General features: G+C 46.8%; 3 protein-coding genes and 1 non-coding gene across 8 annotated transcripts in view; 2 read left to right on the top strand and 2 right to left on the bottom strand.

The window, feature by feature from the left end:
• Positions 1-968: 968 nt before the first annotated feature.
• Positions 969-1041, bottom strand: TRNAE-CUC (transfer RNA glutamic acid (anticodon CUC)). The gene has a single exon. It is a non-coding gene; the product is annotated as a tRNA-Glu (tRNA).
• Positions 1042-1266: 225 nt separating this feature from the next.
• Positions 1267-5293, top strand: LOC102987707 (haptoglobin). Its single transcript, XM_055078917.1, has 5 exons — positions 1267-1328; positions 1862-2046; positions 2351-2449; positions 3315-3389; positions 4335-5293. The coding sequence occupies exons 1-5, from the start codon at positions 1267-1269 to the stop codon at positions 5111-5113; spliced, it is 1200 nt and encodes a 399-aa protein (XP_054934892.1). The 3' UTR covers positions 5114-5293.
• A 1767-nt stretch (positions 5294-7060) lies between these two features.
• On the bottom strand, positions 7061-15531 carry TXNL4B (thioredoxin like 4B). 5 transcript variants are annotated; one of them, XM_007113524.4, is made up of 4 exons: positions 15245-15531; positions 11942-12110; positions 10393-10544; positions 7061-8664 (listed from the first exon to the last, which is right to left on the bottom strand). In XM_007113524.4, exons 2-4 carry the CDS (start codon positions 12071-12073, stop codon positions 8499-8501), a joined length of 450 nt encoding a protein of 149 aa, XP_007113586.1. In that variant the 5' UTR covers positions 12074-12110; positions 15245-15531; the 3' UTR covers positions 7061-8498. The 5 variants fall into 5 exon arrangements, with proteins under 5 accessions (XP_007113586.1, XP_007113587.1, XP_007113588.1 ...); XM_007113525.4 differs by lacking the exon at positions 15245-15531 and adding an exon at positions 14847-15208; XM_007113526.4 differs by lacking the exon at positions 15245-15531 and adding an exon at positions 14893-15208.
• A 250-nt stretch (positions 15532-15781) lies between these two features.
• DHX38 (DEAH-box helicase 38) overlaps positions 15782-23660 on the top strand; it is an 18262-nt gene continuing 10383 nt past the window's right edge. The window contains exons 1-11 of the mRNA XM_007113530.4: positions 15782-15923; positions 18164-18505; positions 18864-19051; positions 19723-19827; positions 20382-20529; positions 20673-20791; positions 20950-21026; positions 21474-21629; positions 22161-22322; positions 22531-22638; positions 23007-23119. Of these exons, the coding sequence (XP_007113592.1) occupies positions 18183-18505; positions 18864-19051; positions 19723-19827; positions 20382-20529; positions 20673-20791; positions 20950-21026; positions 21474-21629; positions 22161-22322; positions 22531-22638; positions 23007-23119 (1499 nt within the window). The 5' untranslated portion in view covers positions 15782-15923; positions 18164-18182. The remainder of the gene's footprint in view (positions 15924-18163; positions 18506-18863; positions 19052-19722; positions 19828-20381; positions 20530-20672; positions 20792-20949; positions 21027-21473; positions 21630-22160; positions 22323-22530; positions 22639-23006; positions 23120-23660) is intronic.

The raw sequence follows: 23660 nt of genomic DNA, 5'->3' as shown, positions 1-23660 counted from the left end.
ATTTTGTGTGATTTCTTGGAAAAAGAGATCAGAGAAGACACAATAAATACATTTTACTGATTTCAGGTTGGAGAGCTTTGCAGCAATAAGGAGATGGCAACACAGAGTGGGGAAAATGATTCTGAAAAGGACATGCTTACTTTAGAGCCCTATCTCAGCTAGGTTGCAGGAGTGTCTCTAAGGGATCTGAAATAACCCCAAGAAAGGCTCTGTTCAGTGCTGAAAATCATCCAAAACAAAGAGACACAGATTAAAGGTTCCTCCCCCAGTCCTGCACAGTGACTGATTTCGGGAAACACTTTGGCAGCTACATGGGGTCATGATGTGGCCAGGTTTCTTTGGCTCAAGCATGAAGAACACCAGGTGAAACTCAAGCGTGAAGCAAGAGCTCGACTCTTAACAGAGATGTTGTTTGTGGCTTTGTTACCGGAAAATGCGAGTGACCTTAGCAAGGCCAAAGTGTGTAGACATAGGGATTATGAAATTGAGAAGGGGGTGGAGTGAGATACCGGCGGCATAAAAGCATCAGAAGGTGCCCCACAGCACTGCTCTTTCAGAGGCAGACGTACCAAAGATGAGGTGAGTCCACAGTTCAGTCCTGTCCCCCACGTTTCCTCTGGATTATTTCATCCTTCTCTGTATATATCTTTTATCTACATGACAGCCCGGGTACAGGAGAGGCCTACAGGAGAGAGGCAAAAATATAACAAAGGAATAAGGCAAATGGGCTAAATTATAGTGAAAAAAGTGTTTTCTGTGTTAAATCCTTTGTTTTTCCGTGTCCATAAAGGGTAATGCTTTCAGATGGTGCTGTCTTTTCCATGAGATGTGACTTTCTCTAAGGAATAGCTTTTTCCTCGAGGTTATGAAGTTTTCACCTTCACGGGGGATGCCAGCAGCTCCTGTAGTAGGCCTCCTGGCATTTTTTTTCTTTTTTGGGCCATGCCACACGGCTTGTGGGATCTTAGTTCCCCAACCAGGGATTGAACCTGGGCCCTTGGCAATGAGAGTGCTGAGTCCTAACCACTGGACCACCAGGGAATTCCCCCTGGCATTTTGAATATGCCTATTAGCAGATTTTTTTTCTTTTAAAAAATGTATAATAAGAAAGATCAATAGTGACACATTTGAGTGACACAATTCAGGCACTCAGATTTTAACAAAATAAAAAAATTTTTTTGAAATGTTGAAATAACGAGACTAGAAACTTAACCAAGCAATATTTGAGTAGCAGACATCTTTCAGGGAGATGGTTAACTGGTGAGTATGGCCTGTGCATTGATGCCCATGTGCACAGTCGACCCTTCGGGGAGCCAGTTATCTTCCAGGTAACCTGGAATCCTGGGGTTTGCTATACCATTTGCTGAAGTCAAATTATAAAATAATAGAAAAAACTATATCAGTGTTTTAAATTATATATTTTAAAAAACCTATTATTACGGAAAATTTCAAAAAGTAGAGAGAAGAGCATAATAAACCCCCACTTCCCCATCTTCCAGTTACCACATTTCATTAGCAGTATCCTCGTAGCCCCGCACCTTAGGGTGCCCAAGTGAGATTTCTCTTTGCTGGAGAGCTCATACATTAACAATTTAATGTTTCCTGAATGCTGCCGGAAACTGAGGCCCAATCCCCATGTGCCTTCCTATCTTGGTTGTTCTTCTCTGAAGCTTCTGTAGAATTCCCAGCAGCACAGAACATGCTGGAACCTGGGTGACTGGGAAGCTGCTAAGCTATGCATGTGGGTGGGTGAAGGGCTTCTAGGTCCTAGCACTTCCGTATCTATTTTTTCTGGCTGCCTAATGGGAGGGGTGTGTGTGTGTGTGTGTGTGTGTGTGTGTGTGTGTGTGTGAGCGTGTGTGAGTGTGAGTGTGTGTGTGAGAGAGTGTGTGTGTGTGTGTGTGTGTGCGTGTGTGGTGAAGCGGGGAGACGAGCTGTGCGCTCCTCTCCGTCTTCTCTGCAGTGTCCTGCAAGCTGTTGTCGCCCTCCTGCTCTGCGGGCAGCTTTTCGCGGTGGAAGTCAGCAACGAGCCCACAACTGCCACAGGTAGGTCTCTGTGTCTGGACGAGAGCTGTACCTCCCAGCACCGCTGCATCCACTCTCACCCCATCAGACCTGCACCCTCTCTTGGGGAAGATCCAATTGCTCCTTCTCATCCTACTCTCTGGTCTTTCAGTATCATGAAGAAAATTGGGGAGCCAGCCAGAAATAAGGGGAGATTGCCCTCCCCAGGGCTTCCATTTGGGGTGGAGGGAGGCTGATGTGCGAAGCAGCTTCTTCTCCTCTGACTTTTTGGGTCTCTAGGGGCAGCTTCTGACTACGAACCTTCTCTTCCTGTTTTTCTTTGCAGATGACAGCTGCTTAAAGCCCCCCGAGATTGCCAATGGCTACCTGGAACACTTGGTTCGCTATCGGTGTAAAACCCACTACAGACTACGCGCTGGAGACGGTAAGGCCGGAACGAATGTCTCTGGGCCCTCCTCTGTCCCACCATTTCCACAAGGAGGGGAGCCAGCGTGACTGTCCAGAAAGTGCACGTGTTCTCTGGAGCCAGGAGATTTAGATTCTAACAAGGGTTTTGTCACCGGTAGCTGTGGCCTTTTGGGCAAATTAACTTTTCTCAGCCTCAAGTTTTCTCCTTTGTTAAGGGGAGAGAGGTGATGCCATGTAGCCTACCCTCTCAGAGTGACATCTACGTCGACAAAATGACGGTGACGGTGCTGACGACAGGGGGCCCTTACCTAGCGAGCACTGCGCTCCTGAACTGTTCTAAGTGCTTTACACGGACTTGCTCACTAGGACCTCACAACACCACTCCGCAGAGATACTATTATTTATTTTGGCCGCTCTGCCCTGCTTGTGGGACCTTAGTTCCCCGACCAGCGATCGAACCCGTGCTCCCTGCACTGGAAGTGCGGAGTCCTAACCACTGGACCGCCAGGGGATTCCCAAGAGATACTGTTATTACTCTCACTTTGCTGCTGCTGAAACTGAAGCACAGAAAGGTTGAGTAATTCGCCCAAGTTCAGGTAGCCTGTAAGAGGGAGAGTCAGGATTTGAACCCCGATTCCGACCCCGTACCGCCTTGCCACGGTCACTATGATCGCCACGGCCACCCTGACCGTTGTTCTGCCCTGCTGGGCTTCACCGTCGCCCTCAGCACTTAGCTTCTAGCACAGCGCTCCTCCCTTCCTCCTCTTCCCCTGCCCTCCCCCTTCCTGCTTCTCTGATTCTGCTCTTTAAATACCTTCTCTCCCCAGGCTAGGTCCAGATACAATTTCCCTTTTGGTTCATTTTTTTTCTTTTTGTTTCAGGAGTGTACACCTTAAACAGGGAGAAGCAGTGGATAAATAAGGACCTTGGAGAGCAACTCCCTGAGTGTGAAGCAGGTAGGAAATCATGGGTCCTGGGAAGCAGACGGAAAGTGGGTATTGAGGAATTGGTGCGCCAGCAGGGATTGAAATGTCCTAGAGGCACATCCTCCCTGTGTGGTTTCCTCTGGGCACACAAGAGCCGAGGGGAGGGACCAGGGAGAACCACAGGTGGCGGGGCAGAGAAGTGCACAGGCAGGTAATACTTCCCCATAAAGGTCACTAGGGAATTTGCTCATTTGGCCTGCGGGGCATTGACTGAATCCACTGTCTACACTGCCCACAGAGGATCAGGAAACTGTGTGTACATATAGCCCACCTAGAGAGCCCTGGGCCAAGGGTAAAGCAAGCTCCAGGAAGAACAGGTCAAGGGTGAGAATAACAAAACCTTAATCCGTGGGAATATGATACAAGAGGCTGGAGATGGGTTAGGACTCTGTTGTTACTAGGAAGAGCTGATGCTCTCTCCTTTTCCCTCTTGGAACAAGAGGATCTTGCCTACCCTCCTCTGCTACTAGGGATGCGGAACTGCTAACCTGCCTGTTATTAAATGCAATATCACATCCGTCTTTATTCAGAAAGAATGAATCATGGTAGCACCTTGTCCTTACAATGAATTCAAGGGAACTGTGGACATCTTGCTGTGAAAGACTGTTTAAATATACATAGAGTTCAGCAGCCAGAGTTTGAAAACCTCAGGGCTACTTGTTTCTTTGTGAGTTAGAAAAGCAGGAAACAGAACTCTGCTTTAGTGATGTAAACGATAAAAAAAATCATTTTAAACTGTAAACGTTGGGAACAAGAGGAGCAGAAGGTAAGGGCAAAGCATGTAAACATTTCTAGCTCTGAAGAAATGAACAGTGATCGTTCAGACAGCAGCAAGAGTCGATCCTTTTATCTTTCCCTGGGAAAGACTGGGAGACGGTCACATTCTGTCCATAATTTTCTTACTCTCCTCAACAGCATGCGGAAAGCCCAAGCATCCAGTGGTTCAGGTGCAAAGGATCATTGGTGGCTCACTGGATGCCAAAGGCAGCTTTCCCTGGCAGGCTAAGATGGTCTCCCACCATAATCTCACCTCGGGGGCCACGCTGATCAATGAACAATGGCTGCTGACCACAGCTACAAATCTCTTCTTGGGTCATGACAATAAAACAAAAGCAAAAGACATTGCTCCTACTTTAAGACTCTATGTGGGGAGAAAGCAGCTCGTGGAGATTGAGAAGGTGCTTCTCCACCCTGACTACTCCAAGGTAGACATTGGGCTCATCAAACTCAGAGAGAAGGTGCCCACTGATGAGACAGTAATGCCCATCTGCCTACCTTCAAAAGATTATGTGCAAGTGGGGCGTGTGGGTTATGTGTCTGGCTGGGGGCGAAATGCCAACTTCGTTTTTCCTGAGCATCTGAAGTACATCATGCTGCCAGTGGCTGACCAAGACAACTGTGTAAAGCACTACGAAGGCAGCACAGTACCCGAAAAGAAGACACCAAAGAGCCCCGTAGGGGTGCAGCCGATACTGAATGAGCACACCTTCTGTGCTGGCTTGTCCAAGTATCAGGAAGACACCTGCTACGGCGATGCCGGCAGCGCCTTTGCCATTCACGATGAGGCTGACGACACCTGGTACGCGGCTGGGATCCTGAGCTTTGACAAGAGCTGTGCTACTGCCGAGTATGGTGTGTATGTGAAGGTGTCCTCCATTCTGGACTGGGTTCAGAAAACCATAGCTGACAACTAATGCAAGGCTGGCTGGAAGCCTTTGCCTGAAAGGCCGAGGGAAAGCTGGACAGGAGCAGAGGGGACAAAAACGTGGTATGAAGCTGACGGGTTCCAGCCCTGCATTGCTGAGTTGATCAATAAAGAGCTTCCTTTGACTCATTTCTGTGCTGTTTTTAGCCTTGGGCCTTTTAAAATTCTCTCATTTATATAGTACAGCAGCAGCCAAGTGCTCTAGGGTTTACTGGGAGTGTGGCAGAAAAACCCCAGGGCAACTGGAAATCCCCGAGGTGACACAAACTGCCCCACTGTGGGGCTCATGATCACTGAATGAGTGCCTACCCCATGGCAGGCCTCAGAGGGGTCACTGTCATCCTTGTTTTACAGACAGGGAAATAGAGACTCAGAGAAGTTAAGTGATTTGCTTAAGGGTACATAGCTATCAAATAGTGAAGCTGAACCTTTAACCTAGGTCTAAATACAAATCCCGAGCTCTTTTCACCGCATCCTTTTGCTTCTTCAGAGTAAAGGAGGAGAAAGAGTGGAGGCTGGTGAGGAAGATGCTCGCTCAAAGTGGCATGAAAACAAGTGCTTTAACACAGTCAGTACTTCGTTGTTTGTGCTCCAACACACCAGTGCTTCAGGTGGCAGAGTAAGATGGTATAAAGGCAGGATTTCTGGACTTGCTGGGTCCAAATCACGGCTCGACGAGAAATCTGCCAAGTTCCTCAAGCCCCCTGCCCGTCAGTGCCCAGGTCCCTCCTACGAGGGGCTCAACCCAGACCATCTCTAAAGTGCCCATCAGTAAAAACATTCTGGGGCCGGGTAAAGTTGGAACTCTCTTCCTTAGGAGGGGCTGCTTTTCCCACTTGGAAGAAACCTACCCTTTACCAGGAGTCAAACGCAAGCCGAGTCTTTCATTTCACAAAGATAACGGTCTCGTTATTAAGGGTTTCCCAGAAAAAAGGTTCTAGAACCCAGCACATGAAGCTCTTCTAACTGAAGAAGAAAAGTTCTAAGTGAGCAACAAGCCTTTATTCAGTATGCTGGCCCTTCACCAATATATCGTCCTGTCATACCAAAACAGGGCCTCTCCTGCTCATGGCTTAAAATGTCACTATTCGTCACTCGGGTTCTGCCCTTCCCTGTGACGTTCTCCTCACATGCACTCTCCAGATCCATCAATAATTTTCGACAGGTTACAGCTCGTAGGCCAATGAAGGACCTAGACCTGTATTCTAGAGAGTGTGGAAGAGACGATCGCTAGCAACTGAAAAATAATACAAACACATGAAATGATGCCCTCAGGAGGCACCTATTTCTTCTAATTGTACCTTCAGCGCTAAGTTTTCTTAGAGAATAAACCATTCCAGTTTTCGTGAAGAGCAATCTGATTGATTAAGTGGCTCCTGCTCACCCCTCAGGAGGAACATAAAAGAAAACCTTTGGCATTTTCCCAATTCCCTTATCTCCTCTGCCTTCCTCCCAGCGGCACTTCACCCGCCTGGCCTCCCCCTCGGGTTTCAGTGACACTGGACTCCGTGGAGCCCTCTCAACACGCGTGCTGTCTCCAGCTGCTGGGCCTTCTTCCCCCGGTGCCCTCTCCTGAAAAGCACTCCTCTTTCTCCACGAGTACCTCCTACTCTTTAAGGCTCAGGCACTGTCTCTTCTAAGCAGCCTTTCTTCCATCCAGGAGTCATTCGTTTTTATGTAGCATCTGGCACAGGATGGGGCACACAGTATGCACTTAATAAATACTTGTGGAATGGACAGCAACCAAGATGGGAACAAAAACATAAACCAGGACTTCAGAGAAACATTCCCTAAAGCCCTCAGGAGGAGAGAAGATATAAGAACCTTACGCATGAAAGTTCCGAGGTTTTGCTGTTATCTGAGCACTTCCCACACCTCAAATGCTCTGTGACTTAGGCTATGAGGGACAGAAAATCCAACTAACAGTGACAGGCAGTGAAGACATTTTATTCTTTCATAGAAGTCTTAAGGGTGGCATGTCTAGAGTCCACTCAGTAGCTCAGTATCGTTATCAGGGACCCAGGCTCTTTTCACCGTTCTTCTCAGAATGTTCATTCTTCATCCCAGTGCTGGTTGCCTCGTGGTCCTAAGGCAGCTGCTGCAGTTCCATGCATCATGATCACCATGAAAGCAGGCAGTGGGGGCCAGGAGAAGACGGAGGTGGTGGTGAAAGGGTTTTGCTGTCTCCTTCCTGGAGTGGCTCTCTCCTTTATCAATGAAGGCCACAAAGGTGCCCAGCAGCCTTCCTTCTATGCCACATTTGTCAGAAAAGGCTTGGACAGGAAGCACCTGGCAAAGGGGGACAGACTTGCAGCGACAGTGCTGCCCTGCACAGAGCTGGGTTTCTGTCATCAAGGTGGCAAAAAGCTGCCAAGCAGGTCACGTGCTGCCTGGCACACTGCCCTCTGGCTCTACATCTATTCTCTCATTCTAGAAAGTCAGTACCTTTAGCCCCACGAGGTTTTGAGAGCAGGAATTTGCCCAAGTGGTGGCAGGCTGTGCCAGAGGACCCTGGGAGAATTCTTCATAAAGTTATTAACACAGGCAAGTCCTATAAACATGATACTTCTTTCTAGCAATTCTGAGATCTCTTTCCAGTCTTGAGTCCTTGAAGTACAGTTTTCTCTTCAGAAAGAGATGGAGCTCTGAGAGAGATCAGCTCCTACTTACTAAGGGTAGTTAATTCTTTGTTTAGTTCATATTGGGTGCTAGATGGTAAAGGTTCAAGTTCTCACTTCTTGGGCAAGTTAATAATAGAAAAGCTGATAAAAATCAGCAAGCCAGGATACCTTTAAAAGTCTGAGCCAGAAAAGCTCGAAGATAAAACAAACTTGCCTGCTCTTAGTAAAGAATGATTTACTCCAAAAGAACTGGGATAACAGGTGAGCACGAGATAAATACACGAGTCGAGGAGTGGCGAGGCTGAGGAAGATGGAAGGGGTGGGTGTGTACACACATGGTCGAAAAGAAGTATTTTTGCTCTTATGGGAATTGACTTTCTGTTTTACTTGTGTATCAAATAAACACAGTTAAATCAAATTGTACTAGCCAAGGTTTAGAAGGATTCTGTATTATCTTAAAGAATAAAGAAAACTATAATATAAAGAGAAATTAAAATAACCACGCTGGGGAAATTGACCATGGCTGGCTTGACAGCTCTGAGGTCTGCAGGGAGTAGACACTTGCGCATTCCCAATTGTCACAGCACCAGTGTGGTCTTCTACTTGGGGGCCGGTATTTTCTATACACGTCAAACCTCTTCTCCGCCGGGATGCTGACCACATTTCCGAAAGACCCCAGAAAGACAGCACAGCTAGAGTCAGGCACTGTTTCACGACGGGCCTGTCTCTTCAACTTTGATAGTAGTGCAAGTGCTAAATGTCTTGATAGAGGAGGTCATATTTGGGAATATTCTTGGGATCAATAGGACTTTGAACAATAAGTTTTCCCCTCATTGCGCCTCGATAAATTACTTCAATCAAATCTATGAAGTCTTGTTTGGTTTTGAAACTTCCCACGAACTTAGTGTGATCTGGAGACCTAAATAGCATAGGAGAGAAACAACCTCGCTCAAAACTTTTCATAATTACTTGTCAGACCTTCAGGATAAACAAAATAAACAGCAGCTCTGTTATTTTCTTCTGATCAGGGAGCCTTTAGACACAAAGTCTGACACTGATTTTCCCCGTGCGATTACAGGGCCCATTTGATATACGACTAAAACCCGTGCTGAGGGCCGCTGGGAGAGCATGTAAGCCCTACCAGGTGCAAAGCTTCTACTTCAAAACCTATTTAATCACTTCTCAGCTCATCGTCAAGTAGTATTCCCTGGGGGTTAGCATGGGCTTTGTTGTTGACTAGACACTGTGCAAAGTCCATTAACTTGTCCTTGTCTCTGAGTTCTAGTCACTTATACTTCTGAGTGATAGGTGCAATATTAACTTTTTTTTTTTTTTTTTTACTTTTCAAGTATCAAGTATGTTTAGGGTAGAAACAGTTTAGGAAAAAAAAAAATGAGGCCAGAGGCCACATTTTGGTATATACCCTTTCAAGCTTGTGTGTGTGTGTGTGTGTGTGTGTGTGTGTGTGTGTGTGTGTGTTTGCGGTACGCGGGCCTCTCACTGTCGTGGCCTGTCCCGTTGTGGAGCACAGGCTCCGGACGCGCAGGCCCAGTGGCCATGGCTCACGGGCCCAGCCGCTCCGCGGCATGTGGGATCCTCCCGGACCAGTGCATGAACCCATGTCCCCTGCATTGGCAGGTGGACTCTCAACCACTGCGCAACCAGGGAAGCCCAAACGTTTTAAGGTGGTAAGTAGTATCATAAATCACCCTCTGAAAATATTCACCAAACTAATACATATATCAACTGTATTCTAGGAGAATAAATAGCTATAAAACACTTAAAACAGATTATATTTAATACACTTTCAAATAAATGATGACAAAGCAGGCACACAGATCTAGACAAGTGGACTCCTTGACCACAGTAAGAAATGACAGGATTATTACAGATACATTCAAAATTAGTAAGTATTGGGATGACGACTGGATGGAGGGGAAGGCATTAAAGATTTCATGTTACTTATTCTTTTCTTTTTTTAAGATTTTTTTTTTTTGATGAGGACCATTTTTAAAGTCTTTACTGAATTTGTTACAAAATCGCTTCTGTTTTACGTTTTGGTTTTTTGGCCCCGAGGCATGTGGGATCTTAGCTCCCTGACCAGGGATCGAACCTGCACCCGCTGTGTTGGAAGGCAAAGCCTTAACCACTGGACCACCAGGGAAGTCCCTCATGTTACTTATTCTTGACAAACTTTGTTGAAGAATGACTTCAAAATTCTCTGAGTGAAAGAAGACAGGAAACTTGGCAAGAGAAAAGTATGTCTTAATTTGCTGAAGGATTACTTCTTTTATAGATGCAGCCTATGAGTTTCAGAAGGTTAAGAACAAATGACCTACTTTGTTTTAAATAAAATTCCTGGGAAACTTTTAAAAAAGCTGTTCTGTATTTCTACACTGAAAGAGGTGAGTGCTTCACAAACTGTACTATTCTCTCACAGTAAGTTAAAATTCACCACTCATACTGCAAACACTCTCATTTTGCACCAAAGTTCCACATAAAAAAATCAGAGAGTGCATCAACTCAGGAAACAGTACCAGCATAAGACTCACAAAGCCCCCATCACATGCAAATAGGTGAGCTACTGAAACTGCCTGGATGAAAGAAACTTTTAAGACTATAATAACTTCATGTCAATATAACTTACCCATAATCCACTTTCATATGCTGCCCATTGAAGAAAAACACAGTAGATGGAATATAACTGATGTCAAAATAGTGTGTATAAACTGGGGTTTGGTCCACGTCTACCAGATATATAGTAGCCATTTTACTTAAGTCAGAAGAGGTCTTAGAAAGCTGCAAATGAAGAGAGAGATGTGGGTTACAACTTGTGGGCAGCAACGTTTCTTCTGTGAACCTTTTTATTAGAAGAGAATTTTCTGTTTGAAAAAAATTCCCGAGCCAAGAATCTAGCCTGTTTGAGTTCCACGTTAGACACAGTATAACCTTATCATTCAGAGTCTGAATCACTGTTGGCAGGGTAATGAAAGGGCCCTAGGCAAATTGTGTGAATATATTTCTGCTTCTTTTTTTTTCTTCTATTTTTGATTGTAAAAAGTTTTTATAAACTTTTCATGGATTTATAAAATCCATATACTCGCTTAAATAAAAAAACAAAACAACTCAGAAATATGTACTACAGACAATGGAATTCCCCCACATCTCTTCCTTCCAATCTCCCCATAGATGATAATTATGATAAAAATAGCAAACACTTACATGGCACTTGTTATGTGCTATGTGTTCTAAGTGCTTTACACTTGTTGGCTCCTTTAACCCTTACAACATTCCTATGAGGTATGCACCGCTACAGTCACCATTTCACAGACGAGGAAACCGAGGTACGGGCAGGTAATGTGCCCCTGGTCACACGGCTGTACGCAGTAAAGTGAGGATCTGAACTCGGACAGCTTGGCTTCAGAGTCTATACTCTTGACCTCTGTGATATTCCACACCCTCTGTAGTTGAGGGTAAAATGCTGTGGCCCCTTCCCCCCAGATTAACACTTCACACCCTCATTTTTAACCACAGAAGTGGGGTTTCTTACACTGTATCCACACTGAGGGTGGCAGCAGTAGAAATGGTGGGTGAGGTCTTAGTCCTGGGTAAGTCTCTCTCCACAATAAACAGCGACAAGGATGAACTTCCTCTGTCCCATACTCCCCTTCCTATTCATCAGACGGTGAAGATTTGTTGTGAAATCAGAGATTATCATCAGGCACACACTGGAGGCAACACACTGGAAAAGCATATTTGCAGGCAGAGAAACCAAAATTCAAATCCCAGCTCTGCAATTTAGTGGTGCTGTGCCTGTGGGAAGTCACCTGACCTTCCTGGCATTCATCTCCCCGCTTGGGAACAGTAATAGCAATTATCCCACTGTTGTAAGCACTGAGTAAGACAATGTTCATAGACTCTTGTAAATAATGTTCCTGGTCTTCCACTGAATCGTTGGTGAAACTGAGCTTCGGCAGCTGCTACTGGGGAAGGGCATCCAGGGCAGATTCAGCACAATCACAGATTTGGGGGTTCAGCTCAGGGCAGGCACATGATCGGCTCTTAGTGAAAGTGTGCTAACAAATGAACAGTTATATCCCCGGACCCTGCCTGTTCCCTTTCATTCATTTTGCAGATGTGGAAGTGAGAATGTACAGGTTTTTAATAAAAACCATTTACTTAAAAAATTCACTTACAATATCATCTAGTTGCAGACAGACAGGATCCTCGTCTCTCCCGAACCTGAGAACCAACACCTTCTCTGCAGTACTTTTTATCGCCTGGTCCACTTCTTTTTTGCTACTCAGCTTGGGTAACAGGAAGCTCATGTTGAAATAATCCAAATATCAATCCTCACTGTCAGTCCTGAAAGTTGAAATGTTTAAAGACATTAAATGCATGAGTCCTAATTTTAAAACATTTTAAATTTTGTAGTAGGTAACATGTATATATATTTTTTTTCCAGAGGAAAAAAGGTTTCACACAACACAGTAACAACAAAGTAAAAGGAACACACTAAATGCACAAACTGGCGGCAAGTCAGTCCACCAGTTAAAAAGGAACAATATAGAAAGGTATATTGTCTCCGCTCGACTGGCTTAGTTCCCAGTGCCCTGTAAGGAGTTACAAGGTATCAACTTTCATTAGTTTCTCCCGTATCTTCCAGAGTTTTGTTATGCATTCACAAGAAAATACAAATGTGTTCCAACATTTTCTCCCTTTTTTACTCAAAAGAGAGTGTATTCTTTCCATCAGCGTTCCAGCAGGAAAGAGATGACGTCCTCAAATTTGGTAATCTGGAGACTTTCATTAAGGAAACGTATAGGAAAACAGCAGGGTGTACTGCAGGACCCTGGGCTAGTAGCAGCGGGACAGGGCGCTGTTCTCACCCGCAGGCCTGAAGGAGCCATGGGAGGGAGTAGTTACCAGAACTCTGTGGCTGAGATTGCTGGACGGAGAGGGCTGCTGTATAAGAGGTCAGTCTGCAGTTAAGGGATGCAGATGCTCTCCTCCCACCCTCTCTCTGATCTGCTAACGCTCCCACTGGCTGACTCCACCTGGAACAAAGAGGGCAGGCGAGCTGCCGAGGCAAACAAGCCTCCTTGTCCCGGAGCGGTCTAGAGAAGCAGGAAGGGTGGATCTGGAGGAGTAAATGACAGACGTCCAGCACACATACTTTACCCACTCTTCTGCACTTTGCACTTTACCTCACATGTGAAGACCATCACGTATCTCTGTGTAGAAAACTCACACGTTTTTTGTCACAGTGCCATACTATTTCATGCCCGTTCCATCCTTTTTTAAACAGTCTTTTATTGACAGACATTTTTAATATCATGAGTCCTGGTTTAAAGATCCTTGGTGTATGTCTTACTGAGAATACCTCATCACATGGCAAATAGATCAATTAAGAGTGTGTAAAAACCACACACACACACACACACACACACACACACAAAACAAATAGTACAATACTGAGATAGAAGGGGCCTCTCATTTTCAGACTAGTTTGCTCACAGTTACACTTCTAGCTCCAAAAAAAAGGACTAGAATCCACGCCATCAAATTTCTAGTCCAGCGTTCCTTCTATTACAAGTCCTATTTTTATGATTGAGAAACTCTATGATCAAGAAGCTTTACTTCTGATCCATCCATCAGAGACTCCACTGAGATACTTAATATTTTGAATTCAGTCCCAAATCTGTCTTATGCTACGAAAAGGGAGGATTTCTTTCTCTCTCTTTTTTTGGTGACAAGTCACATTTTAAGATATGAATTACTAAAAATTCACATAGGAAATGAAATTGTTCCAGTAATAGGTCACACTTCATTTATTTTTTAAAATTAATTAATTAATTTTTGGCTGTGTTGGGTCACTTGCTGCACGTGGGCTTTCTCTAGTTGAGGCAAGCAGGGGCTACTCTTCGTTGTGGTGCGCAGGCTTCTCATTGCGGTGGCTTCTCTTGTTGCGGAGCACGTGTTCTAGGTGTGCAGGCTCCAGCAGTTGTGGCTTGCGGGCTCTAGAGCACAGGCTCAGTAGTTGTGGCGCACAGGCTTAGTTGCTCTGCGGCATGTGGGATCTTCCCGGACCAGGGCTCAAACCCGTGTCCCCTGCATTGGCAGGTGGATTCGTTACCACTGCGCCACCAGGGAAGTCCCAATAGGTCATACTTTAAATAGAGAAGATGATTGCCAGAAGGGATTTCTTCAAGTCGCAGTGGCAGAACAAATCACTGATGAAAGGGAAAGTCAGAGAGAAGATGGATCTGTCCCACCACTAGAATTCAAACAAACAGCAACTTCTGTAAGTTACTGATAAAGAGGAGGAAGCGGTGGGAGAGCAAAGCTGTCAACGGGGAGTGGGGAGATAAGCCTGTAAGAGGGTGGGACTGGATAAATGTTGGAAAGAGGAGAGGGAAATTGAGACCACACCTAAGAAAATGTCCACAGCAAAGGATACCAACAGAAAATTCACAAAAGAAGAGGTAAAAATGGACAAATATACTGGGAAAGTTAAGCTTTACCAGTAAGCAAAGGAAAGCAAGCTAAATGATATATTTTCAAATCCATTAATTTGGCAAAGATTAAATGATAACGGCAAGAGTGTGAGTGAAGGGGCAGGCATTCAGAGTCCCTGCTGGAATGCAGAGAAGCAAAACTTTTCTAGAAAGAAACCTGAATACTCTTCGACCAACAATTCCACTTCTGAGAATTTATTCCTAGTAAATAAATAGACATATGCACAAAGATCAATGTATATTTATAACGGTGAAAAACTGCAAACAAGCTAAATAGCTATCAGTAGGGGACTGAGAAAATAAATGATAGTATAGCCACTGCAACGTACTAGCACACTGTCATTATATACCGTGTATATAATGGATACATAATAGAGATACATAATAGAGATAATTGAAAAATCCTCATGATAAAGAAAAAAAAGTTATAAAACAACAGTATATAGTGTGATCCCACTTTTGTACAAAACCTAACTATAATACACATGTACATATTCACATAGAAGAATAACTAGAAATGAATATCCCCAAAGACCATCAGAGGTTGTCTCTGCGTGTGAACAGACAACTGACTTATACTTACACTGGGGTGCGCGTCTTTATTTTCCCCAAATATCCGACATACATACTTTTTTTTAAAATTTATTTTTGGCTGCGTTGGGTCTTCGTTGCTGCGAGCGGGCTTCCTCTAACTGTGGCGAGCAGGGGCTATTCTTCGTTGCGGTGTGTGGGCTTCTCCTTGGGGTGGTGGCTTCTTTTGTTGCGGAGCACGGGCTCTAGAGCGCAGGCTCAGTAGTTATGGCGCACGGGCTTAGTTGCTCCGCGCATGTGGGATCTTCCCGGACCAGGGCTCGAACCCGTCCCCTGCATTGGCTGGCGGATTCTTAACCACTGCGCCACCAGGGAACTCCGACATACTTTTAATGATGCCAGTGGTTGGGCTACTCCCGGCCCACAACTGCCAGGGAAAACGATACTTACTTATTTGTACACGTCAGCTCCCTCTCTTCCACTTCAGGGTTGTCGGCAACCCCCACCCTTTCTCCAAAAAGCCGACTGGGGAGGCTCTTTCCTCCTCCCCCAACCGCGGCTGCGACCCCCCAAACCAAAGTAACCCTCGGGCTACAGTTGCCTAGCAACTGTGGCGGACCACTTTAAGGGGACGGAAACGGAAAAAGAAAACGCACAGGCGCAGTGATGAACTCGCATTAGGCCCCGCTCAAATAAGCAGAAGAGGCTATTCTAGTCATCACCCACCTTCCTCGGCTCTGACCGGAAGCCCTAGGGTCACTTCCGCCCTTATTAAATATGACCGATCTCTTTAACTTCTCCTTCCCACATCCCAACTAGAGGCGGGGCGTCGCCTCTTAGACTAAGCGTGATTGGTCGTCAGGAGACTCGGAAGTGTCTCTGATCAGAGCGGCAGAGAAAGACAGTCCAGTCTTGTAAGCGTTCTGTCCCGCACTAGGAACGGGCGTTTTTCGGGCTGCTCTCGATGGTATCTTTGGACGGATAGAGGGGGCAGCGCAAAGTCTTATGGGACAATAATGGCCGCTTTCAAGGTGCGGGTTTTGGCTCTCTGAGGCGGTCTGAGCGAGGAGTGGCGTCGCCAGCGCCCCAGAATCCGGGACAGAAGGTCCCTAGAGTCGGGCTTGGTGAGGTGAGTGTCCCTTCTTCCTTTCCGACCTTGTCTTCGCCAATCGTGGCGGCTCCAAGCGGCAGATATCGGCCCCTTGCTCAGGTTCGGGCCCAGGTTTGGAAAGTCTTGTCCCTGTCACCCAACTTGCGTTACTCACCTTAGGGATGCTGCCTAGGTTCTGCAAGACCGGCCTTTCTCCTTGCTCAGGTCAGATCCAGCTTCCTGGCGTGGCCTCGCAGAAGTCCAGGGATGCTGCCCGGGGGGTCACCCTTTTGTCTTCCTCTTCTCTGTCACAGTGGTATCTCTACCAGGTGATATCTTTTACTAGAATGTCAACTCCAAAAAGGTCGGGATTTTTGTGTGATTTGTTCTCTTCTTTATCTCTAATGCCCAGAACAGCGATTGGCTCACAGAAAGCACTCAGTAATTGTTGAATGAATGTATCCAGTTTTTTCTTTCTTATTTTTCTTGTACCTTTTGTGGCTTCTTTGCCACTAATTATTCTTTACAAGCTAACACTTAGCTTCTTACTTACTTTTCTCAGCTGTCAGTTGTCCTGTTTGTCAGACTCCTTTTCCTGTGCTGCTGGCATCTTTCTTTGTTGTCACTAGAAATTTCTGGCTCCCTGTTTCCTTTAGTCAGTTTAAACTCATTCATTCATTTATTCCTCAAACGTTTATTTTGCTAGGCACTGGGCAAAGCAGTCAACAAGACAGACAAGGTTCTCTCTCCTGCATAAAATGACATTCTAGAAGTATATTTTCTAGTTCAGACTACTGAGCAGAGCATGTAAATCCTACCTTCCTGTTTAGATTTCCTCACGTGAATACAGATGTCACCAATAGGTAGCTTTCCCTTTTCTCTTCTGCCTGATGGTATTTTAAAAAATGCAACTGTTGTTCATACTATATGTTCAGTCTATTTAGCAATATTCTTCTGTAGAGCTGTATATGTTAATTAGAGCTGGGTGAAACATTCTGGATTCTGGTGGTGCCCTATCCCTTGACAGTTCTTTGCTTTACTGGCTTGTTGGAATGAGGGAAATTATTCAAGCACTCAGAATGGGATATGTTTATAAGTAGATTATGTATAGTGGGAGGTAAAGAGAAATTTGTTATAAGTTGAGTGCCAGAAAATCCTACAGTTACCTACTTTTCAGAAATATCATTTCCTAGCCTGGTGATTCTCATTAATTTTTTTTTTTTGGTGAACTTGAATTGTTATTAAATAGATTTCGACTGCTGTGAGAGAAGTGTTTTCTGCAAAACACAATCCATTAAAGTATGGATCACATGGATGGTAGTCTTATACGTCAACAATTCTGTTATATCTGTAGTTTAAAGGAAGGGAGAGGAGGAAGAACTTGTGTAAAAAAATGGTGAGGGGGGCTTCCCTGGTGGCGCAGTGGTTGCGCGTCCGCCTGCCGATGCAGGGGAACCGGGTTCGCGCCCCGGTCTGGGGGGATCCCACGTGCCGCGGAGCTGCTGGGCCCGTGAGCCATGGCCGCTGGGCCTGCGCTCCGGAGCCTGTGCTCCGCAACGGGAGAGGCCGCAGCAGGGGGAGGCCCGCATACCACAAAAAAAAAAAAAAAAAAAAAAATGGTGAAGGACCCAAATCAATACCTTGGAGCACAGCAAGTGAAATAATGTAACGATGACATTTATGTAACTCTTTATGGTTAGAGTGCTTTCACATACATGTTCTTGTTTGATTCTCAAAATAACTCCATGGATTAGATAGAGCAAAAAGTACTTCCATTTTGCAGGTATAGAAATTATGCCTAACCAAAGATTAAGTTATTTGCTTACAATCATACAGGTAGAAAATGTCAAGAGCCTGGGTTCTAACTGAGGTTTCTGATTTAAAATCTAGTGGTGTTTTCCCTAAACTCCCTTTATAGATGCCATAATGCTCTAGTAAGTGTCCCTTAGTGAGGTCTGTTCTTGCCTGGATGATACCCTCTTGGATGATACCCTCTTGGATCCTGGTGTGTGTGTGTGTGTGTGTGTGTGTGTGTGTGTGTGTGTGTGTGTGTGTGTGTATCTGTTTCTGACGTGTGTTGGGGTGGAAGTAGGAAGATCTTTTGAGATTGTCGATGACTTGATGGACAGGTCGTGGTAAGAGGTAACTAAAGGAATTCTGATCTTGAGGGGGAGGTCAACCCCCCAGAGATCCATATACCTACAGTTATTCTGGGATGTAGCAGAGCCAAGCCTTTTCCCTTCTTATGTCTGATATCAAATGGTTTGTTTTCCTTCCAGAGAAATCCCAGAGCCTGTCATGGAGGACACCAGCGAGGATGCCTCGATCCATCGATTGGAAGGCACTGATGTGGACTCCCAGGTTGGCGGTCTTATTTTCAGGACCAAAAGTGCATCTAGTGAGCAGCATGTCTTCAAGGCCCCTGCTCCCCGCCCTTCATTGCTGGGACTAGACTTGTTGGCTTCCCTGAAAAGGAGGGAGAGAGAGGAGAAGGATGATGGGGAGGACAAGAAGAAGTCCCGAATCTCTTCCTATAAGGACTGGGAAGAGAGCAAGGATGACCAGAGGGATGCTGAGGAGGAGGGCAGTGACCAGGCTGGCCGCAGCAGCCGAAAAGACAGGTAAGAGCTTTGGTGGATTGCCCCAAAGGGAGTGAAAATGGAGGCCAGAAAATAGCATCTCATGTTTCTCTCTCGGTTTTCTTGTTGGGCATTTAGGACTTTATGATTTTGCTATGATTCTATAACATTGAGGCTAGATAGGAATTGGTATTTTCTTCAGATCTGGGGGAAGATTCAAAGGCACCTACAGAGTAGAGGACGGAGGTTAGAAGCCCTTATGGTTGTTGCCATATGCAAACCTGCCGTACCAGGGAGATAAAGTGGAAAAGGCCAGGTTGCATGTTTGGCCTGGCCAAAGGTTTGGGGCAGGTTTTTCTTCCATGGATGAGCCCTTTACCAGCTTCCCTCCCTGTTTCAGACATTATCGATCGGCTCGGGTCGAGACTCCATCCCATCCTGGTGGCGTGAGTGAAGAGTTTTGGGAGCGCAGTCGGCAGAGAGAGCGGGAGTGGCGCGAACATGGTGTCTACGCCTCGTCCAAAGAAGGAAAGGATCAGAAGAGGGAGAGGTCGAGGGATCGAGACTGTGACCGCAGGAGAGACAGAGGTAAGCTGCCCGGCAGGGTGCCTCGTGCCCACTAAGCGCCTGACTTCACGTGTCGGCCTTTCTCCTGTTGTGGCAGTTTTTATAACACCCGTTAATTAGGGAACGCCATCTTCATGTCAGCCTGGTTGGTTTTGACCCTGTTGGTATTGGGATTAGCAGGCAGTTTAAGAAAAGAGCTGTTACTTGCAGCATAGCTGCTTTGCTTGAGTGTGTGGTCCTCATTTTATCCTGAAAATTGGTGATAAAGGTGAAAATGGGTAATACGTTTGAGAAATCAGTTGACACTAGTGTTGGCGAGAGAAAAAGGACGGTGCTGAGGAGCAAAGCTAGACATAAAATCCAGTACTGGCTTTCCTCAGTGTTGTTTGAGTTCTGTAGCTTGTAGGCTTGTAACTATTAAATAACTATTCATTATAGACTTGTAACTATTCTTTTTTGAATTCTTGCAGGAAAATAACTGTTACTGTGAGTTTGAAACTTTCTAGCCAGTAACTAATTTTTGCCTTTGAAAGAATGGGGATATGTGAGTTTCAGGAGCCCATGGATCGCATTAGAGCAGTGAGGTTGCACCTGTGAGTGAGTGGGGAGGCCTGTCCTTTCTCTAGGGTGAAGATGGGTGGTAGTTAGGATGGGACACCTGTTTTCTAAGCTCTTCCGGTGACTCCTCACAGATGAGCGGGATAGAGACAGGCACAGCAGCAGGTCGGAGCGAGATGGAGGGTCAGAGCGCAGCGGCAGAAGAAACGAACCTGAGAGCCCCCGACACCGGCCTAAAGGTAGTCTGAGCTGTTGCTTGTGGTAGTTTGTGAGAGCCAAGTGTATGAGAGGCAGGGTGAGTGACTCTTATCCTCAGTGGAGCTGGGTTGGAATTCCAGATTCCACCATGAATTTCTGGGAATACTTGGTTCTGAGTCAGTTGATTCAGTTGGGAAGGCCGTGGACTTCTCTGTGGAGACAGATATGCTCCCTTAACATGATTTGCCAGTTTGCTGAGTGGCCAGTTTTCCAAATGGTAGGAAAGAATAGGGAGCTGGGGGTGGATGGGGTAGGGGCAGAAGAAGGTTTTATTACAAAGAAGTATGTACATTCAAGAGGGATATGCTTGCAGAGATAAATTGGATATTCCTTAAAATGTTGACATGAGCACAGATGAAAACTGGACCATTAAAATTCAGATATCTTTAAAAGCTGTCAAAACCATCTTATCCATTGCAAATAGGTGCAAAGTTTATAAATAGTAAAAGAAAGAAATTTGGTGAATTGACTTTCACCTAATGGCTCTATAGCCATGTCTTAGACGTTTCCTGTGGATGTGTCTTTTGTGGCCCAGATGCAGCCACCCCTTCAAGGTCTACCTGGGATGAAGAGGACAGTGGCTATGGCTCCTCCAAGCGCTCACAGTGGGAATCGCCCTCCCCAACGCCTTCCTATCGGGATTCTGAGCGGAGTCATCGGCTGCCCAGTCGAGATAGGGACAGGTGACGTTCTGGGTGGAGCAGCCCAGGTTCTCTGGGTGGGCGGCACAGGGTGGGCATGATTGGGGCTGGGAGGGCAGATGGTGACTGGGGAACACATCTCAGCTTAGTGACTATTTAGTGAGGCTGGTTATACTGTTTCCCAGGTCTGTGAGGAGCAGGTACTCAGACGACACACCTCTGCCAACCCCATCCTACAAATACAACGAGTGGGCCGATGACAGAAGACATCTGGGGTCCACCCCACGTCTGTCCAGGGGCCGCGGTAAGGCGGGGTGGAAGTGGGGAGCAGGAAGCAGGGGCGCTCTTCCTGGTGGGGCTGGACACAGCCGGGCTGGGGCTGTGCCGCTTGACAGGGCTGTGTGAGGCCACTGGGGATGAGCTGGGACCGTGCAGACTGACCTGCTCCGTGGTCTCCCACAGGGAGGCGTGAGCATGGCGAAGAAGGAATTTCATTTGACACAGAAGAGGAGCGGCAGCAATGGGAGGATGACCAGAGGGTAAAGCTACATCTTGGAGGGCTGAGGGAGGGGTGGTGGCCGTCTGTCGGTGAGTGGGTGACCGGGGGTGTCTGAGCACAAGGGTCATGGGTGACACTGTAGTGGAACCGGACGCTGGGCCACGTTCAGTCTCGAAGCCATGGAATCTCTTTCCAGGCAAAGGCTCTGTGGTGAAACTCCTCACCAAATGCAGGTCAGGCTTAACTTTTTCGGCTGTGTGCTGGTGCCACCGTGTGGTAAATGGAAGAAGTGCCGTCATGGTGGGCTGCGCTGTAGACTGTGCTTCCCCTCTAGGTGGCTCGTCTTACAGCCGCTCTTGCGCCTCTCACGAGGATTGCTGTGCTGCCCCAGTGACTTCTTACCAAACGCCTCCTCCCCTTCTGGCCACGTCTTGCGCAGAAACTCGATCTGCGCCTTGTTCTTACTGCTTTGTGTCTTGTGCCGCAGCAAGCCGACCGGGATTGGTACATGATGGATGAGGGATATGATGAGTTCCACAACCCCCTGGCCTACTCGTCCGAGGACTACGTGAGGAGGCGGGAGCAGCATCTGCACAAACAGAAGCAGAAGCGCATTTCGGCTCAGCGGAGGCAGATCAATGAGGTGAGGCTGCCCACAGCAGGTGGAGCAGATTCAGCTGGAGAAGCGGCAGGTCACACGCACCTGCCGACGGCACAGCTTGTCTCCCCGCTGCTGAAGTCACAGACTTAGCGGTTCCTCTGGAGGCAGAGGGGTGGGCAGGGAACTTATCAGTAACCTAAGAAAAACCCGACCCAAATCATGACTTCCATCTTCTGCAGTAATTCCTGCGGGGCGCTGTTGGTGGGACTGGGAGGTCAGGCCCTGGCTCTGGTGTGTCCTTGGTGTCTCTGCGCGGACCAGAGACAGTCAGCGTTCGTGTATCCATGTAGCGGCTCTGCCTTAGATACGACGGGTTGCTTCTGGGAAGAGTACTGCAGCTGATTTGGGATCAGCGATTCTTCTGTCTAAGGAGCTGCGGGGTAGAGAGGCCCGTGACATCTCTGCAGCCCCTGTGGCCCTTCTGTCAGGACCCTCTGCGTGGCCTCGCCTGGGACCTTTCAGGATGGCCTTGCAGTTGCAGTCTTAACGTGGCCTCCCGTTGTGTCCTCCAAGGATAACGAACGCTGGGAGACCAACCGCATGCTCACCAGCGGGGTGGTGCATCGGCTGGAGGTGGACGACGACTTTGAAGAGGACAGTGCAGCCAAGGTCCATCTGATGGTGCATAACCTGGTGCCTCCCTTTCTGGACGGGCGCATCGTCTTCACCAAGCAGGTGAGGGTCCTCTGTTGTCAGAGAGAAGAACGCTCAGAGAAGCCTGAAATGGGAAAAGAAAGAAGGGAAAGGAAAGGAGAGGAAAAAAGCCCCATCACGATAGGGGTAGGGTAGCAACCCTTCGTTTACTAGGGCCAGTACGAAGTGGACCTTTGTGTTGAGTTTAATGGTCAGTGCAGAATTTCTCTTTTTCCTCAACCTCCTGCAGCCAGAGCCTGTGATTCCAGTCAAGGACGCCACTTCTGACCTGGCCATTATCGCTAGAAAAGGCAGTCAAACAGTGCGGAAGCACAGGGAGCAAAAGGAGCGCAAAAAGGTTGGTTTCTTGTCTTCTGGGGCCAGAGAGTATCTGCCTATTTTTTTTTTCTTTTTTCTTCTTTTTAAAGATCACGTTCCACCTCACAGCTAGGGTCTCTATTGGCAATCAGAGGAAACTCATAGAGCAAGAAACAGCCCTTGTGGGAGGGTATTGCATTCCTCCTCCAGGGCCTCAGTTAAGATAATCTGGGGCCTGGTGTCTCAGGAGCTTCAGGCATAAGATTGGGAGGCACGGCTCGGTGCCACTGCTGCCTTGTGGGAATTTACTGCCTGCTAGATGAAGCCTGTTGTCAGATGGGATTGATTTTCCGTGGACCACAGTTGTGTCACGGGATGGAGCAGATTGACTTTTTGTGTCTTTTTCAGGCTCAACACAAACACTGGGAACTGGCTGGAACCAAACTGGGAGATATAATGGGTGTCAAAAAAGAGGAAGAGCCGGATAAAGCTCTGACAGAGGACGGTAAAGTGGACTACAGGTAGGAGTCTCGCCAGCAGCGGGTGTCTCTGAAGACGGGGCCTCAAGGGGTCTGATAGGATTCGTCACTCACGAATAGGAAAATGATGTCATTTTGAGTCTCTGGTCCCTTCCTCCTGGTCTTTTCAACTTTTCTGAGATAACATTCCGACTGCCGCCCCTGATACTGCAGGAGCTTCTTCTGTGCCAGGCAGCACCACAGAACTCACAGATACTCAGTCATTAGATTCTCATGACAGTCCCATGGGACAGGTGTAATCTTTCCCATTTTTCATGTGAGGAGGATGATGTCCAGGGAGCTTAAGTAACTTGTTTGAGGTTACCCAGCTGGTAAATGGTGGGGTGAGGATCACACCCAGACAGTCTAGTTTCAGAGCCCACACTCTTAGCCACTCTGCTAGAGTGCCTTTCAGATGCTCAGTGTGGGAAAGTGTGCTTTGCACCCTTAGATTTTAGTTCAATCTAAGGAAGAACTATTTTTTTTTTTTTTTTTTTTTTTTTTGCGGTACGCGGGCCTCTCACTGCTGTGGCCTCTCCCCTTG

This window comes from Physeter macrocephalus, chromosome 17 (genome assembly GCF_002837175.3).
Source record: "Physeter macrocephalus isolate SW-GA chromosome 17, ASM283717v5, whole genome shotgun sequence".
Classification (NCBI taxonomy): domain Eukaryota; kingdom Metazoa; phylum Chordata; class Mammalia; order Artiodactyla; family Physeteridae; genus Physeter; species Physeter macrocephalus.
This window is presented reverse-complemented; position numbering and strand designations above follow the sequence as displayed.